Below are 18,060 nucleotides of genomic sequence, written 5' to 3'. Positions count from 1 at the left end.
TATTCCGGTCTTTTCCCTTCCCACAAAAACTCCTGGACTCATAAAATTGGCAAGTTCCGCTTTCCCTCCTCGAAAAAACACATATGGCCTGTGCTCAGTGGCTGATGCATCTCGACCAGCCTGCAAGTGGAAAGTTTTCGTCAGTGACCAATCGGTTTTTTTTTTTTTTTTTTCAAAGCGCCCAGACTCAAGCTCTAGTAGTAGTAAAAGGGGGAGCCAAGGGACGTTCACTCACCGGGAAGACCGCAGCCGAAGCCGACGAAGAGGTAGATGAGGAAGACGACGACGACGACGAGCAGGACCATGAGCTTGACGTTCTTCCACCACATGCGGCGGCGGAGGCCGCGGGAGCGGACGCGGAAGTCGCGGGCGTTGCCGCCGAGGCGGTCCGTCTTGTCGACGAGCAGGTCGATGCGCTCGCCGCGCTCGAGCACGCGCTCGATGTTCTCCGTCATGATCTCGCGCACGCCGGCGATCTCGGTCTGCACGTTGCGGATCGCGTCGTTCTGCCCTTCCTCGGACGCGCCCATGTCGAACATGAGGCGCTTGAGCGTGGCGTTGAAGGCGGCGCAGCCGTAGGCGGGCAAGGCGCTGAAGTCGGTCCGCGCCGGGTCGTGCTGGGTGAGGAATTGCTTCTTGATCTCGACCAGGAAGCCGAACGGCACGCGCCGCCCCAGGCTGGAGCTGGCGATGACGAGGTAGGCCAGCCCGCCGGCGGTGGACTGCGCGGCCGGGTACTCCGACGGCGCGCTCGAGATGTAGTGGATGAAGTGTTGGCCATGGGTGTAGGTGAGCTTCTGCGGGGAAGCGTGCGAGATCTTGGGGAGGATGAGCGAGGCGAGGGAGGAGGTTTGGGAGGAGGCGGAGGCGGTGTGCTCGGTGAGGATGGTGCTATTGTGGGCGATGCAGGCACTGCAGAGGCGGTGGGTGTTAGCGCGCGGACACGGAGGGGAAGATGGAGATGGCGGAGTGCGGGCTGGCGTACTAGAGCAGCGGCGTGCTGGTGGAGGAGGACGCCATGGTGCGGGTGTTGTGGGAGGTGGTGGTGGATTGAGTGGTCCGTGGCTGTTGTTGGCAGAGCTCTCAGGTAGGCGATAGAGAGGTGGAGCGGGCAGTTGTGTCGACAGCTGGGATGACGGCGTGAGTGGCTGGGGGTGCTCGGCGATGGTGTTGGTATAGGGAAAGCAGCCGGGGCTCTGGACTGCAGCAAGGCATCATCATCATCTCCACGTGCCGCGGGCTTGGCGCGTCAGCAGTGCGCTAGTCGCAGATCTGCGGCCGCCCTTTTCCGCCTTCCGACCCTGGCTTGGCTCGACGACTCCATCTCGTACGACTCCACGGCCTCCGTCACCGACTGCACGCTGTCCGGCCACCCTCGCCATGTGACTGGCCGCATCTGCTTACCCGCTAACTGCAGTTCCCCCTCCATTCGCATAAGGCCGGCCCGATTCCCGCAACCCGAGCCAAGCAGAGAGCACGGCTTCAATGGAAGACCCTGATGAAGTCGATCCTCCATCGCCGGCCGCAGGGCTGTGCTTTCAGCCTGGGCAAATCATCGCACACCATGCCGACGTCACAGAACGAGGCAACCACTTCTAATCGGTACGTGCGTTGCTTCTTGGCGGCTGCTGCTCGGAGCTTCTGCGGATCCCGCGGCCGAGCCGTTGTTTCTACTTACGGGCTTGCGTAGCCCGTTGTACCCGTCAGGGCGTTGAGTAATCTGGCACGCTGTCGCTGCCTGACGGACTACATCCAACATGGGGGCTGAAGGCTGCTACACCTTCATTTTGCAGGAAGCGCGAAGTCGTCTGAAGTTCCAGATTGTCCGTGCACGGGCGTTGCAACACCATCGATGCAGTCGACACTCTTTTCCGGAAACACGTCGAGGTTTCCACCACGCAGTTAATTCTCCACTTGTCTCTGTATACTTGCCGAGGCCGTTGCAACTTCAGGGAACCAGCTCGCATTTGCGTCCGAACACGAACCCGCTCGATCCAGATCGGAGCGCTGCTGCCAAGTGACGGATCTCAGTGGTTGAAACCAGGAACTTACTTGCAGCCTCAAATTGTGCATTAGCTTCCGTTGGGTGTTCATCAGGCCCAGACGCGCTATGCAGAGGCTAGTAAGGAACGTGCCAATTTAAGGATTTCCAGAAGGCGCTAGCGGGGGTTCCTGGCATGCCAATGCGTTGTCAGCACGTGGATGCACTTAGCCTCTCTTTGTCAAGCCTGTCGCGGTTGGTCACCCTTCATGTTCGCCTCACCGTTTCTGTTACTGTGCATTCCCGGGATGGCTGCTGCGGGAAGCTGGTCTGGATCAACTGTTCCTGGCTGCCCATCGCCGTTGTACACCCTATCCCGGCCCTTGCCCGCTCCCCCGCCGGTTGACGCCGCCATGTTGCTCAGAGAGCCGTATCGCACGGCCTCATGGTGGTCAGTTATTAGGCGTCGTGCGCCCAAACCTGTGCGTTTTCACTCTTGCCCCTCCTCTGCAGAGAATCCTTCTGCGACCACTGCCCACTGGCCCTAAGAGAAAGCTATAAGGTCTGGTATCTGCAGTCACTTGGCCACCAAGTGACCCTTTCTTCTACTCTGCCCCTCTCCTTCTCTTCGCCCCCATCTCCTGTGCAAGCTCCTCTTGCATTCTGTCTCCCAAAGAAAGACGACCAAAGTACTCTTCTGGTGCTTTGACCTTTTCTCTCCCCATGTCTGCCATTGTTGGCACCGTCACCCCGGAAAAGTGGCCTGAGCCCAATTATGAAGATCCGGTGACTCGTACGCCTCTCATCCTGGGGCTCATGATCTCAGGAGCCGTTCTATCTGTTGGCTTCACCGCCGGGAGGTTGTTCGCTAAGGTCAAACGTAGCAGCAAACACTCTCTGGGGTTAGATGATTGGCTCATGGCTCTTTCCACAGTCAGTATTGCACCGGATGATCCCGGTGGTGCAGTTCTTGCTAACTTGTTCGATAGTTCATAATGCTCGGTGTAAACGTTCTCGGCTGTGTGTCAACTACAGTAGGCTCAGGCCGGCATACATGGGACGTAAGGTTCGAGTGGACAGTCACTTGGGGAAAGGTCAGAATATATTTACTTGTGCTTTTTTCCCACTTACTGCGAAGTTGTTGAACAGTGCCTCTGGTCTCTTGTTCGCTGTTCTCAGCTTTCTAGATGTTCTCATGCTTGTTGTTGTTCTCCGCCTTTGGATATTCCCTCGCTCCTGTGCTAATAGGTTTTACAGATTGATCTGGCAACATACAGTTAGTGGTACGAGGTGATTAGTAGGATTATGCATACTGACGACTGCTAGTACTATTCATTCCGAGTGTCTCGCTCACCAAAAGTATGTAGCCCTACGTTATGCAACAAAAGCCTCCTACCAAGCCAGCTAACCGTTACAGTCTCACTCTGCACATCATACCTCAAGCTGTTCCCTTCGCGTACAAATCAGTGGTTCTGCTACATCTGTATCACCTTCCTCACGCTCTGGTCCCTCACCTTCATCTTCTTAATGATGTTTGCCTGCAAGTACGTCGAGCCCAGCCCTCGCCCTTATCCTCCACATTCAACATCCCCAAAACTTATCATCGATCCCGGCTCTTCTCTAGCCCCATCGCCGGATTCTGGGACCCGACAATCCGCGAAGCATCCTGCCTGCACATCAAGGAACTCCTCATCCTTACCGGCGCCCTCAACTCCCTAACGGACTTCTGCGTCTTCCTGTGGCCGGTCAAGACGTTATGGTCGATCCGCCTGCCGCTGCTGCAACGCATCAGCCTGGTGGTGGCGTTCGGCATCGGTTGCTTCGTGTGCCTGGCGGGCGTGGTGCGCGCGTGGTACATGGAGGTCTACTTCCAGTCCGACGACCCGTATTGGAAGGCGGCCATGCTGTGGGTCATCGTCAGCCTTGAGGGCAACCTCGGTATCGTTTGCGGCTGCCTACCGACGCTGAAGCCGCTCGCTAAGATGCTGTGGCCTCGCATGTTCGCCAGCCGGAGCAGTTTGGTCATCGATAAACTGGTCCCCGTGGGCACCGCCGGTCTTAACCCCAACAATAACAACAACAACCACTACAGCTACAACCCCAGCAATGCGGGAGAGCGGAGGAGCGGTAACGAGAGCGGCAATCGCGGGACAAAACTGGAGGTCGGCGCCAAGGGCGCAACGATGGGCGCCAAACACGAAGGGTGGCCGTTCGGCAACATCAGCCAGCCCGGCCGCGGCGGCAGTCCGGGCATCTTCGAAGAGATGTTCGCGGCGAAGAAGAAGGGGTACTTCGACGACAATTACAGCCTCACGCCGATCGGCCAGGGCGAGATGCGGATGCTGGAGGGCGGCGACGTGTGGGCCGAGGTCGACACGCGGGTGCCCGGCGGCGCGTGGCGCATCCTACGGACGGTCACGCTGCACAGCAGCAGCAACAGCAGGAGGAATTCCGGCGCCGGTGGTGGGGGCAGTGGCAATGGCGATGCTGCTGCTGCCGTCATTGGTGTTGCCGCGGACGCTCGCCATTCGGCGCTGTCGTCGAATCTGCCGCCGTCGACGCTGGCCTCGAGAGATCCGTCGGCGGAAATCGAGGATGATAGGAGCGATCAGCGGATATTAAGACCGGCGAGGCGGTGGTATGGCAAATGAAGAAGCTTTTGTGGTTAATGAAATGGTAATGATGCCGGTAACGATAAAAGAAGAGCCCTGCAGCGTTTCTCTTGCATCTGTTTTGCTTTCACGCAAGCAAGCATCGGTGGAGTCGAGTCTTTTGAGGCGTTGGGCTGGGTCCTGTTGCTTTGGATTCATTATCGTATTTTTCACCTGAGCAACGGCTTCGGTTGGCGCTAACGTAATTATTGGGTCGTGTATCTAGACCGTGTCGTTGGAAGGCTTGTATGCTGTGGAAATATTAGTTTATTTAAGTTCTGACCCTTCCGTTGGCACTTAGCATGCATTGCAAATTTCCTCCAGGAACAGTTACATGCATGGAATTTTCCAACAAATTCAAACGTGAGCTGCATCATACATGCAAGTAAGGTTCAACATCTCTTACGAGTCAACTGGAGAAAAGCAAAGTGCTTTTTTTGTACACACTGCGGCAACAAAGTCCGAGCTTGTTCCATTTCGTTAAGAAAAACACTATACATGGGCTACATCACTATCACTGAATATGTGCTGAAGAAAGAAAGGTCCTCGTCGTATCCATCCCCCCAGGGGCATCCCGCCATCGCCCACGCACTCCCCTTTACGCGTACATGTTGACCGACGACCTCGCCGTCGCGGCCGCCCCACCATCCCAGTTGACATCGAACAGGATGTTATCATCGCAATCGCTGCCGAGCGCCGTGTTGTTGACGAAGGCGGGCTCCCAGTAAAAGACGCCAGCACCAAGGCCATCGGGGATGTTGTTCAGCACGTTAACGACCGCACCGACCCAGTCGGTCTGGCCCTGGGCGTCGACGGCATAGTCGGCAGTGAGGTCGACGCCGGAGCAGCTGGTCGGCCAGTCCGTCTCGGCGACGTAGATGGGCTTGTTGTACGCGGAAGCCAGGCTGTTCAGGCTGCTCTGCAGCGCGTCCGTCGTGGCCCCGGCGTCGAAGAAGGGGTAGAAGGAGAAGCCGAGCGCGTCGACCATGTCGGCCGTCACGCCGCTGCCCGACGCGAAGAGCCCCGAGAACCACCACGAGAGCGTCTCCTCGTCCCACCCGTTGTTGAGGTGGATCATGACCTGCGGCTTGGTCACGCCGGCGGACACGGCGTCGTCGACGCCTGCGCGCGCCGCCGCCCATAAAGTGGCGAAGCCGGAGAAGTCGTCGTTGGCGATCTGGCCTGAGGGGAAGAGCATGCCTTGGATGATCTCGTTGCCGATGGAGAGGATGTCGAGCGTGACGCCTGCGTCCGAGAAGGATTGGAGCGTCGACTTGACGTAGGAGCGCACCGATCCGGCGAGGTCCGAGGTGTCGAAGGAGGAGGGCGTGGCTTGGTTGGAGGGGTCGGCCCATGTGTCGGATAGGTGCAGGTCGAGGTAGATCTTGTGCCCGGCCTTGGCGAAGCGCTGGGCTAGGGCGACGGTGTAGTCGAGGCCGTACTGCTCGCCGGTCCAGAGTCTGGAGGAGGGGGTTAGCGGAGTCGTTCTGGCGGTGTGACTGGAGGCGCTTGTGGAGAGCGCTCAGAGATGGGTTGGGAAGTATTGCAACAGCTGAGCAATCGCTTAGGGAATTGAGAGCTTGAGTTCAGCGTAAATGTGCAGCGGTAATCTGGGTAGATGTGTCTGGATGGGAAGTCCAACCCCAGCCATCTGCTCCCTAGATGCCTCGATCTGCCTCCTGGCACTGGAAATATATAGTACTGGCTTACCTCAGTCTGACGCTATCCATACCACCAGCACCGAGAATGTCTTCGATGGTGCTGGTCGAACCCGACTCAGTGAGCCATGTCGCGCCTTGGTCTGTTTCCATGTATCCTACAGATGACAGATCGTGACCTTTGGAAAGGGCTGAAACGCCATGGAAGACGTACGCCATCAATGGCAAGGAGTTGATGAGAGTCTTGGACAGCATTTTCGATTTCGATTGATTTCTGGATGCTCAGATGCGTAAGTTGGGATGCAGGTATCCAAAGAGCCGGATGAAGAAGACGAATAAATATAGATGGTTGACGGAATGACGGGGCGCCGGTGCTTCCAGAAGACACAAGGTAAAGAACGAAGGTCAAATCTCACAACGCAACGAAGGAAGAGGCGGAAAGACACGGCGAAACGTTTCGAGCCGTGGAAATAGTACCACTAAATATACCCGGCATCAGCGGGAGGAACCCTTTTTTAAGGCCGGCACGGAGTTGAACACCGTCGTTAATGCATTGCGGCACGAAGCGAGGCCGCCTCCGTTTCCAGCGAAGTAATTATTTGCGGGGAAGGAGGGCGAAGTTGGCGCTCGCAACCAGTCAGGGAGAGGTGCAGCCGAAACAAGACGCGGTGATCATCAGATTAATCCATGTCGGGAGTGAAACGAAGTCGAGGCTTGTCCCGAAGAGGCCAGTGTGGGTCCCGAGGAAGTGATCGGCAGGATGCCGAATGGTTGCTCTATCGTGACGTGGTATTCAGCCCGTTGACATCTGATAGAATAGAAGCAGCCGAAAACTTGGGGGAAACGACTGGGCTTTTAGCAGACGACGAAACTCGGATAGCAGCCAGGAGTGCAGCAATTTGTGCTCTGTGAGAATCAAATCCGGGTAGAAGATGTTCAAACTGCCGAGCCAAGAGCTCATCTGTTTCGAATCAACAGGAGTGTCGGAGTCAGGCGCCCTTGCTTGTGGTTGGTCCATCTATACAGCTGGGGCGCAGCCGAGCAAGCGAGAGGGACTAGTAGCGAGCGCTTGCAAGGAAAGGATTATAGCGCATCCCCAAATCAACACTTCATCAATACGCGAAGCGTGAGCGAAAAGAACGATGAAGATATGGGCAGGTGCTATGGCACGGAAAGCCGTGTTTCAAGTTGAATACCTCCTACCCTATACCTGGTATAGAAGGGGGATGCATCTCTATCCCTGAGGCGTGACGCGGCATTAGTGTACGGCGACGGTCGCATTCCCCAAATCAATACAGGAGTGAGATCCGGAGCTCTTTACCACAAACCATCCCAAAGATACTGTGCTTCCCGAACCATGCAAAATCAACAGAGCCCGGTTCCTCGGGTAGCAGAAGCAGACAACCAAGCGGAGCGGTAGGTTCAGAAACGACCCGGCTTACCTGCACATGTCAAGGACGTTGTGTATTGCACATGCTTTACGAAGTATTATTTATCCCACACGAGCGAGCAAAGCAATCGAATAAGCACTGCACACAAACTTTACACGGCTCTCCTCCGCAGAGCCGCTTACGTCGCCGGGCCCCAGTCCAAGTCTAAGAATAAGCATCGTTTCGCCGAAGAAACCAAGAAACGCGTACCACCCGTTCATGCACCCTTTTATGACGCGTAAGCCGACCATTTGACCATGGTTTGAACGACGAGACGAGCGCGAGTACGAGATCGGAACTGAAAACAACCTGGGCAACTGCGCCGCCAGTCTCCAATGATATGATGCCTTTTTTACCCTGATCTTCCCAAGAGCAGCAAGCCTAGACGGACGATAAACGGAAGCCGTGAAACAAAGAAATGAATGCCTATAGCACACCCTTCCCCCCATCAGTCCTATATACTAAGCGAAAAAGCTGTTCACAGTTCTGACCACACGGTGCAAGCCCCCCTCGAGACATCTGTGTAGTCTGCACTCTAAACCGGGAATTCCAGCGCGCTGACTCTCCTAAGACAAGGATGTGAACAATGTGCTCTTGCGTTCGTCTTTCTACTCGGCCTTTTCACCCTCGCCCTCGCCCCCAGCCTCACCTTCACCCTTCTCCTCCTCGTCCGCCTTCTTCTCTTCGCTCTCCGCGTCTTTCTCCTTTTCCTTCTCTTCTGGCACCACGGCAGCAGCACTCGCATCAACGCTCGGCCGCGCGCTCGATGGCTGCGCCACACTCAGCTTCTTTTGATGATGGCTACCCTTCATCCTCTTCTCCGCCTCTTCCGGGAAGACTTCTGACATTAGATTGGGCAGGAATCGGTCGAGCTTCGTCCACGTCTCACGCCACAGCTCCTCCTGCTCGGGCTTTTCGTCGGGCGACGCCAGATAGCCGCCGCTGGACATGACCAGCAATATGTTTTTGAGAGACTCGGGAACCGCTTCCTCCTGTTACGATTCGTTAGCCACGTGCACGGTAGTGATGGACGGCCGTGATGGGAGAGTCCAGTCGACGTGTGGCGCATCTCTTACCAGGTTATCGCCTTGCCCGCTGTTCATTAGCCTGTCCATGATGCTGAGGATCTTGAGCCAGAGATCCAGCATCCCATCCCACTCGGACAATGCTACGAGGTAGTGCAGGAAGATTTTGCAGAGCAGCGTGGCAGCCTGCACTCTGGTCTCGCCCATGCCACCGGGATCGCTCTGATAGGTCTCGGGTTTGAGTAGTTGGTTGATGAGCGGGAAGAGCACCTCGCCGAAGATCTTGGTCCACTCTTTGTGGTCGGCCGACGCGAGGTCGTTGGAGAGCAGCGTCCGTTGCAACGATCCAAGAGCTTCATGTCTAATCTCGCGGCACGGGTTCAAACATTGATTCGTGAGGCATTGGAAGATAGGTGACCAGTATGCGTTCCAAGCTGCTTGGAGTTAGCACCAGATCATAATACCTGAATTCGGGACACATTACCTTCGTTAGTCTCAAGCTGGGATTGCTCGATGAACTGGGGGACGCGACTAGTAAGCTGGAAGACGATGTTAATGGCCTTCGAGCCGCGAAGAACGACTTCGTTGGTCCTGCAAATTCGTCAGTCTCAGTAGCATGGCTTGAGTTGAATAAAACGTACTGAGTCTTCTTCTGCTTGACCCCCTTACCCCTCTGTCTCTTGGCGTCCCCGCGTTGTTCCTCGATCGCGCCAGCGCTTCCCGCAGTAGCAAAGCCATTAAGCAACGCTATGGCCGCCTCGTAGTTGTCTGCGCAGATACCCGGAGGATTCGAGAGAGTAAGGCTCTCAGCAACCTGGAAAACATCGGCTGCGACCTCTGGCGAGGTGTGGAGAGTGCGCAAAAGTGTCCAGAAGTCAGGAGAGTTGACAAGTTCGTTGCGAAGGCTAATGGGCCCATTGATGCAATCCAACAAGCCCTTGAGCAGAGTCGGCGCGACCTGCTTCAGAACGTCTTGATCAAACGTAGCGAAAGTGTGCAGGATCACCGGAGCGCGAATGTAGTCATGGTCGTTACTCTCGCGCAGAAGCTTGAGGAGGTAGTACACCGTTCGCGACAGCACAACGGGATGCACATTGTTATCGCGGAGCACCGTTTGCAGCGCGTCGGCAACGCTTTTTCCAAGCTTCTCAATAGCTTCGGCGTCTCTCATCGCCAGGACTGTCGCTAGCTCGAGGGCAAAGACGAGAGAAGGATCATACTGCGGACCCTGAGTCCTTGACTTGCTGCCGTTTGGTCTTATAGGAGTGGGTGCTGGTAGCTCAGGCTTCACAGTAATGACGCGAGGCGAAGAATCCTCGGGTATCTGGGCGAGAAGTGAATCCAAGATAGACTGCAAAGCATCGATGGGCATGCGACTAGCTGGGTTAGCACATTTGTCGTGGGACCCGTGGAGGACTTCCTACCTGATATTCGCGAAAACCTCTGGGAAATCGCAAGAGTTGACGCAATCTATCGTGCAAAGAGTGTATTCTATCTCCGCGTCTGATGGCTCCGGCGGCTCGTCGTTCGCGAAGCTAAAAATCGATGAAGCAAAGGTGGAGAAGAGGCTGGTTTCATTTTGCCTCTGCTCGCGGTCGATGACCTGTGCGGGGTTTTGTAGAGGGATGGGAGGCAGCTCGAGAGTATTGGGTATCGATGAGAAAGACGAGGGTATCAGAGAGTTGATGAAAAGATTGAGCATAACATGCACGAGCTGATTGGACTGTTAGCGGGTCGTTGCGAGTGTCTGGTTCATGAGATGACTTACCTGGTTCCACCCATCTCTGATATGGGCTTCGTTGCCATGAATAATACGGAAAAGCAAGACAGTAGCCAACTGCGCTCTGTCGTCACGACCGAAACGAACAGCCGTCTCACTGACCATGATCTTCTCGCTCTTCTTGTCGGCCTGCACCTCTGTGTTCAAGGACGTGCTAGGGGGCACATCAGGGGCCAAAGTGCTGATTTTGCTCAAGCAGAACACAATCCGGTCAATACAATCGGTCAGTCCGTGCTTTGCCGCAACCTGAGCGCACTGGTAGAAACCAGTGACCACACGCGAGAACACGGCATCGTCTGATGCCGACATGAACACGAAAGACAGTGTCGCCAGAATCGGCTTCCACGTCGCAGCGAACATGTCCGCGTCGAAGATGTTGGTGTCACAAATGATGAGATCCGACGTTGTCTGGACCTTCATCTGGAGCTCTTTCCAAGCATAGTCGTAGGCATGCTTAGTATCGTGCTCCTCGGGAAGAATGATTTCTCTTGTCTTGATAGAGTCGTAAATCTCCCCAAGGTACTCGAGCGGGAAGTCCTGCCCGCCATTGACTCCGCGCAAATTGCGAGCGAAGTCCTCAAGAGCCATACGCTTCTGAGCCTTGAGGTTCGGGTTGTGCTGATCGGTGTTCAGCATGATGATGGCATAAGTCAAAACGTAAACGGAGTCTCTATCCGCAATGCCCTCGGGGGGCTTTTCGCCGCAATACTTCGCGGCAAACTCGGTAACGATTCGCTCAATCAATTGCGACTCTCCTGGCAAACGGAAAGTGTTGAGAAGCTGCCGCAGAGCTTCGTCGACTCTTTGGCCACCGAAGTCGAATGTCTCCATGAAGGCAGCCAGGATCGCTTCGTTCTCCTTCTTCGAGATAAACTCGCCGAGTACCTTCTTATCCAGTCTTGTCGTTCCCTTGAGGAAATTTGCGACGGACGTCGGGTTGTCCGGGTTGTCAATGATTCCTTGAGATACCAGGAAGGCGATACCGCCCTTGGGCTTTTCGTTGAATTTTTTGGCGCCACGGATGATTGTCTTCTTCTGCTCTCTCTGTTTCACCAATTGCTTGGCATCTGGGAGGCCCTCCGTCCGCGGTTCGTCCTCCAGTCGATCTGCTATCAACTGGATGAATCCGAGAAGAGCGTCGAGACAGAGAGGTGGTACATTGGTCGTACTCCATGTGGCAGAATCCGGGAAGGCATTCCGTGATAGCAGTCCAATCATGTCCATGCACAAGTCACTCCGGTCGACCTCGCAATCGTAGTTGACAAACAGCTCGACCATGAAGGAAGGTATCCTGCAAAGAGCTCCCACACTCTCCACCATTGCCTCTCTTGCATCTGGTTTCCTGGCGCCACCTTCCAACCCAAGTTTCTGCCTGTCTTTCACTGGCACAGGGGTAGATCGGCCACTGCTTGAGCCCGGCTGGGGCGTAGGTTTGACCAAGCTGGGGGTTTGAGGAACACCCTCGTACAGAGCGGGGTCAATATTGGCTTCCTGGGGTATTTCAACGCGAGGGAATAGGCATGCGACAAGGTACGAAAGGAAAAGCTCCTGTTGGAGCTTCAGCACGCCTCTGCATGTTGCCAGAAGAGTGTACGCTACTCTCAACGACTCGTTCAGCACCGCAATGTTTTCGGACCGAACGAGCTGGAAGATGTGGCGACAGAGAGTGTCCTTCGCGAGAGATGCAAGACTTGGGTGACTCGCAATCGAGGGTCCGGCAACTTCGAGCGCGACGTCGACGATCCGTAAAGCCATGATCCTCATGGTGTCATTGTGTTGTCGATCGTCAGGGTCCAGGAGGTCCACCAAAACGCGGAAAAGTTCCCGTATGGATGGGAGCGAGTACGGCTTGATGACTTGGTCCTCTTCAGACTCCTCCTCAACTAGCGGGAGATGCAGTTGGCTGCCGTTGGGGTTTCCATTATCCTCACTGCCGTCTGGTGTCTTCTCCAAACTTGTTGAAGACCGCGATGCTTCCGGTACGCTACCAGGCACGGCCAAGGAATCTCCGTTCGCTGTCGGGTCCATTTTGACAGCATCCATGTCATCCTTGGTACTCGCCTCAAGAGCTCCCGGATCGTCACCAGCCTCAATTTCGAGATGCTTCAGCCTCTCGAAAATCACCTGGCACATGGTGACCATGGCAATTTCGGCAGACCGCCGCAAAACCTCAGAAAGTCGGATTTGGCAGCACATGCTCAAGCCGGTCTCCATCATTTCACAGACACTCTCGTCGCTCAATATGTCACCCGCTGGCCCAGAAATCATGTTCTCCATAAGCTTCAATATCCGCAGAAGCACGATCTCGTCCGCAGCGGTGTCGGTAGCTTCGAAGCGGCAGTGTGTGATCGCGGAAGAAAGCAGCTGCATAGCCAGAGGCAGGCGCGGCGAGTCGCGGCCGATAATGTTGTAGGAGAGGAACTTCGTTATGGCAATCAGCGCCAGCGAGGTTATGGGTGCGGAGGTCGACGACGAGCGGATGACCTGCAGGAACGGATGGAGCAGGGCGGGCGTGTCGAAGCTGCGGATGTCTGCACATGTGTCAAAAAAGGACACGTCGGACGCCAATGTCTATGTCCTTACCATTGCAACCCTTGAGGTCGCTTCGCAGGCGCGTGAAGGCCGACATAAGGGGATTGTCCTGCATGCTCCTCCCCTTCTTGCCTCTGAGGCCCCATCGTCCGGCGAGGGCATCGTCGCCGGAGCCCAGTTTTATGCTCGCGGCATTGCCCTCACCCTTCTCGATGCGCTGTATGGCCAGCGGCTTCGCGGCGCCGCCGCCGAGGATGGCGGACACGGAAGACTGGGCCCAGCGCGCATGCTTGCGCATGGCGGAGGTGACGGTGATGCATTCTGTGACGACGAGCGCGACGGGATCGATCGAGGCGGATATGGCGCGTGTGCGCGGGTGGAATTCCGGCACGCCTTGCAGTGCGGCCTGGGTTGAGGAGTCCGGCTGGGTGCTGCCATCGGCGGCCATGATTGCTGAGCTTCGGCGGCAGGCGAAGGGGGAGCCCCGGGGAGGATGGTAGAGGTCGGTGGACTGGTCCCGGGTGGTTCGCAGCTGTGCAGGGTCGTGGGCTTCAGCTTCCCATCATCGGACGGAGGAGAGTGAGACTGCGCGGGCGGTGGGCGCGTGGTGGATGCTCAGGTATCTCGCACCGCAGGTCAAAGCTTACTGCCGCACGGAAGCGGGCAAAGACCGCCGCGAGTTGACACCTTGCACTGCCAAGCTCTCCACATCCATCCATCTCGCCCACTCGACTCGGGACACCTGCCGTGCGCACGGTCCGGCTGCTGGTTGATCGCTTGGACGCCAATGGGCATTGCTGGTATCCTGCACAGGTGCCCTCGCAATTCGTCGACTCTATATCTTATGTACAACCCCAGGTTCCCCAAACGCCAGCAGCCATGTCAATCACACGTTGAACGACCGTCACGCATATGCAGTCTTCCTCGTCCCCACATTGCTTAATCTCAGAACCCGCAGCCAACTCCGGTTGTGCCCATCGCATACCCTGGCCTGGCGGCTCGAGTCTTCACTGCCGCGCTTCAAGGCCCCGTGAAGAGAAATAGCGCATGCCAAATGTGCGGAACCACAATTACAAAGTTTTCAACCGTATATGAAGCTAAATTCCCGAGGCTTTACTCGAGCGGATCTTTAATCTGCTTGGCCGTGTCCTTGCCGTCTGCTTTCACACTGGAACCTGTGTTAGTGTCATAGCCCATCTCTGGTGGTCTTGGAAATCTTACAGAGGACTGTCTGCCTTCTTCTCTCCCGTAACTCGATTCCTGTCAGCCTTCTCTTCTGTCTCCTCTTTCTCGGCCTCTAGTTTTGCATGTGCAGCTTTCGCCCGCTCGACCGCATTCTGGTTCTTCTTCGCCTGCTCCTCCTTGACCCGTTCAGCCTTGGCTTTGGATGACCCAGCGCCATCTTTGTTCGAAGTCTGTTCCTTCGAGGAGCTGTCTTTGGCGTTGACGTCCTTTACGGAGCCGTCCTTTGCTGAGCCGTCCTTTGCTGAGCTGTCCTTTGCTGAGCTGTCCTTTGCTGAGCTGTCCTTTGCGGAGCTATCCTTTGCTGAGCTGTCCTTTGCGGAGCTATCCTTTGCAGAACTGTCCTTCACAGAGCTGTCCTTCACAGAGCTGTCTTTTTCTGAGCTGTCCTTTGCGGAGCTGTCTTTTGCGGAGCTGTCTTTTGCAGAGCTGTCTTTTGCGGAGCTGTCTTTTGCGGAGCTGTCTTTTGCAGAGCTGTCTTTTGCGGAGCTACCCTTCGCGGAATCTTCCTTCGAGGTCTGAGCCGTAGAATCAGTCTGGTCGGAGTTGTCGTTCTTCCCGTCCTTCTCTGTTTCCATGTACTCCTCCTTGGCTATCTTTCTGAGATCTGCCTTGTCTTTTCTCCACTGATCAGATGGCGTTTCGAAAGTGTCTTTGAGTTTTTTCAGTCGGTCCTCTTTTTCCTGTGTTTCTTGCGCCTTCGCGAGCCTTTCTTGTTCCATTTCCTCCATGTGTCGGATGTCATCGACACTGGGCTCATACAGATGCCAAATGGTGTAGTGTGGGAGCCCAACAACAGAGTACTTCATTCTCTTTGCCATCTGCGATATGATTAGCGTGAATCGGCTAAAACTGGACTGGAGGGCGCACCTTGCCAAAACCTTCAGTTTCTGCGTGCTTCTCGAAACTGAAGGCTGGGAAATGCACGCCGGACCGGAACACTTTAGCCTTGGCCAAGATACTGACACCGCCGACACCGTCGATTTCCATTTCCATATCAGGGTCTCCGTAAGGGTCGCGCAAATAAGCAAGATGGGGACGCCACGTTGCATACTCTGCATAGCCTTCGACAATGACAGCGTCTTCGTCAAGGGTATCCGCTAGAGCGAGAGCTGTTTCGGACTCTTGCCAAGAATTGAGGTCGTAAGGTTGCTCTCCGCCAAGCCAATCTGGCAGAGGTCGCCACACGTCTGCTGCGCTTTAGCCAAGTGTCAAAAACGTGGAATTAGTGTCGACGTACTTGGTACGATGATGTCCTTGTTGTGGCGCATGAGATCCTCCAAGATTGTAAACGGTGCAGTCTCAACGTCCACGTCACGCCAGTAGACCCAGCTGTGCGTAGGCCGCAGAGCTGCGCTCAACAACCAATTGCGCGCTTGAGCCATAGACTTTCTCCGGCCTGCCTGCGCCGCGAAACCATGTCTGCTCTCCACGTCCTGATTGACCTTCTGGCCAAAGTCCTTCTCCATGATAGAGATCTCTCCAAAATGTTGCGTGGGGTCTTCGTTCGCTTGCAATCCCTCCAGTAGCTCGGACAGCAGCTCGAGTGTGTTGTCCTTCGAATCTCCAACCAAGAACGCCAAATCAATGAAGTTGTGCGGATACGTCAAGTTTCGTAGATGTCCGAAGAACATGGGCAAATGCGGCGCCGCATCTCTCAGCGGGGCGCAGAGCAGAATGCGCTCTTCTCTTTCCCAACCACGCGCCGTGCCTTGCACATTGTTGAGGTCGTAGTAGCGAACGGTCTCGAGCTGGAAGTCGGGCGCGGCGGAGAACAGGCCGAGCGTCAGGACGGGACCGACGGCTGCCCTGAAGCCCGAGGAAAATAGGAAGAGCGAAGTTATGACAAGGGCGGAAAGAAGACCTATTCTAATGAACAATAAGCGACGTCTTCGCTGCGCAGGCGTCGAGCGCGGCTGAAACCTGCGGAGACGGCTGGTTAGCATCACGGCGGCGAAGCTCGCGGGAGGGAGAGGCGCACTTGTGGGGCTCTATATGGAATGTCTGCTGCCCGCCCGTGCTGTAGCCAGCATAGCCGTTGGCGAAGCCGTGGCGGTGCATCGTTTTGCCATGAAGAGGTAACATCAAGTCGACGGAGGTCTGCAACTACCCGCCGGGCGGCTCAGGAGGTACGGTTCGGAGGGCCAGCCACCTCCAAGACTGCAGACGCTCGGGGCGCAATTGCGGACTCTGGGGAAGCTAGGTCGAGGCGAAGCGATCGCCAGGCGGTCGGGTGGATTGTGGGTGAGGTCGTGGCGGAGGAGCTGCGGGCGAAGGTGCGTCTCCACGGGCTCGACCTACGGCCAAGGTGGCTCGTTAGAGGCAGATCAGCAGGGATTCCGTTTAGCTCAATGCCGTCCCGCTGCCGTTCCCTGCCGTAAACCCAAACGTCACAGCCCACAGCGATGATCGGTGCAGTCTCTGTCGCAGATAACAATTGCCGCGAGGTGTCCTAAAGGCACGCAGGAGAACGACCCCTTGGCTGCGGCGGCGGCTGACAAGCCCGCCGTTGCAGCTTCGACGCGATACGAGATACAGACGATCCTGCGCCATTTTGCGACACCCGCCAGGGCTTTGCGCACCCGCCTAATTTTTGCAGGTCCGCCGCCTGCTCCGATTGCGAAAGGTCATTGAATCATGTATTACGCTCTGACTGGCTATGACTTTTTAAACAATGAGCGTGATGCCACTTGCGACCATAGCTGCGTATAGTCGCAGTTGCCATTCTGCCGTCCAGGGCCCCGGCGTCAGCATACCGCCCTGGGTCCAGCCCGCCTGCGCCCAACGCCTTGCAGCCAACCTGTTAGTTGTACTCAAATCATGCACAGATGCAAAGGAGTCTCCTTCTGTGACTCCCACAACAGTCTCACATGGCGACAGATGCAAAGTCGTCCCTCCTTGACTCGCAACATCTTATGTCTCCACAAAGCGCGATCTCAGTAGCTCGTCGACGTAAGCGCGTTGCGCCTTCGTGTTTTCCTTGCCTTCCTTCAGCAGCACTGCCAGAACCTCAATGGGAGGGTTCATGCCGAGGCGGTGTGCGCGCTTCCAGCGCTTGACACGTGCATTGCCAATGCATGGCTGCTTCGTGTCAGCAAAGGTCGTAAGACACAGCTCCGTCGTGGTCGTACTCACCCCATACTGCCCGCTTGTATCGAATTCTCGAAGCACCTTCTCGTGCAGGCTGACGTCCTGTTGGTGCACCCGTGGCGCCTTCCTCGCACGCTCCTTTTCCTTCCAGTACTTCTTGATCTGTGTCTCCGTGATGCGGCTCGCTTCCTTCTCCTCGGGCGAGACCTTTGCCTTTGCGGCCTCCTTCTGCGACTGCTGAGCGATCGCAAGTTCCGAGGTAGTGGGCTCGGTAGGCTCAGGGTCCGCCTCGGCCTTCAAGTTCGTCTCGGTGATCGATTCCGACAAGATCGGGTCCTGCTTTGACTTGTTCGTTGCCTTCGCCTTGCCCGTCGGCGAGCCTCGGGGCTTCGTCACTCGGTTGGATGCGCCATGAAAGGCGAGCGTTGCCTGTCTGGTCTGTGGGCCAGATGCGCGACGTTTGGGGGGCATTGTTGCGGTGGGTGTGATGTCGGTGGAATGGAATCAGGGTCTTTACGATTGGCCCAGCGGACGATAGAAATACGTGATGTGATGCCGGGATGTGAGTGGGGATGGCGTCGAAGGAACTGGTGCGTTGCCTATGACGACGATACGTATGGGGCAATGGCTTGGCGCTAGCTGCCGGGCAGTCGCGCTTCGCGAAGTCCCGT

General features: G+C 56.1%; 6 protein-coding genes across 6 annotated transcripts; 1 reads left to right on the top strand and 5 right to left on the bottom strand.

Annotated features, from left to right (window-relative positions):
- Positions 1-227: 227 nt before the first annotated feature.
- Positions 228-1,020, bottom strand: SLS55_001609 (uncharacterized protein; the record flags this gene model as incomplete). The annotated part of the gene is made up of 2 exons (XM_066773101.1): positions 228-912; positions 1,016-1,020. The coding sequence occupies 2 exons, from the start codon at positions 1,018-1,020 to the stop codon at positions 228-230; spliced, it is 690 nt and encodes a 229-aa protein (XP_066635668.1).
- Positions 1,021-2,704: 1,684 nt separating this feature from the next.
- On the top strand, positions 2,705-4,632 carry SLS55_001608 (uncharacterized protein; the record flags this gene model as incomplete). The annotated part of the gene is made up of 5 exons (XM_066773100.1): positions 2,705-2,914; positions 2,971-3,042; positions 3,239-3,257; positions 3,399-3,525; positions 3,606-4,632. 5 exons carry the CDS (start codon positions 2,705-2,707, stop codon positions 4,630-4,632), a joined length of 1,455 nt encoding a protein of 484 aa, XP_066635667.1.
- A 598-nt stretch (positions 4,633-5,230) lies between these two features.
- On the bottom strand, positions 5,231-6,545 carry SLS55_001607 (uncharacterized protein; the record flags this gene model as incomplete). Its single annotated transcript, XM_066773099.1, has 2 exons — positions 5,231-6,092; positions 6,343-6,545. 2 exons carry the CDS (start codon positions 6,543-6,545, stop codon positions 5,231-5,233), a joined length of 1,065 nt encoding a protein of 354 aa, XP_066635666.1.
- A 1,783-nt stretch (positions 6,546-8,328) lies between these two features.
- Positions 8,329-13,505, bottom strand: GEA2 (GDP/GTP exchange factor for ARF; the record flags this gene model as incomplete). The annotated part of the gene is made up of 7 exons (XM_066773098.1): positions 8,329-8,712; positions 8,797-9,179; positions 9,230-9,336; positions 9,387-10,121; positions 10,170-10,459; positions 10,514-13,056; positions 13,109-13,505. The coding sequence occupies 7 exons, from the start codon at positions 13,503-13,505 to the stop codon at positions 8,329-8,331; spliced, it is 4,839 nt and encodes a 1,612-aa protein (XP_066635665.1).
- A 665-nt stretch (positions 13,506-14,170) lies between these two features.
- Positions 14,171-16,360, bottom strand: ANP1 (Mannan polymerase II complex anp1 subunit; the record flags this gene model as incomplete). Its single annotated transcript, XM_066773097.1, has 5 exons — positions 14,171-14,225; positions 14,279-15,120; positions 15,170-15,468; positions 15,540-16,168; positions 16,281-16,360. The coding sequence occupies 5 exons, from the start codon at positions 16,358-16,360 to the stop codon at positions 14,171-14,173; spliced, it is 1,905 nt and encodes a 634-aa protein (XP_066635664.1).
- Positions 16,361-17,212: 852 nt separating this feature from the next.
- On the bottom strand, positions 17,213-17,860 carry SLS55_001604 (uncharacterized protein; the record flags this gene model as incomplete). Its single annotated transcript, XM_066773096.1, has 1 exon — positions 17,213-17,860. One exon carries the CDS (start codon positions 17,858-17,860, stop codon positions 17,213-17,215), a length of 648 nt encoding a protein of 215 aa, XP_066635663.1.
- Positions 17,861-18,060: the final 200 nt, after the last annotated feature.

This window comes from Diplodia seriata (genome assembly GCF_021436955.1).
Source record: "Diplodia seriata strain FDS-637 chromosome Unknown scaffold_2, whole genome shotgun sequence".
Taxonomy (NCBI): domain Eukaryota; kingdom Fungi; phylum Ascomycota; class Dothideomycetes; order Botryosphaeriales; family Botryosphaeriaceae; genus Diplodia; species Diplodia seriata.
Note: the sequence above shows the minus strand (reverse complement) of the source record. Positions and strands in the feature narration are given on the sequence as shown.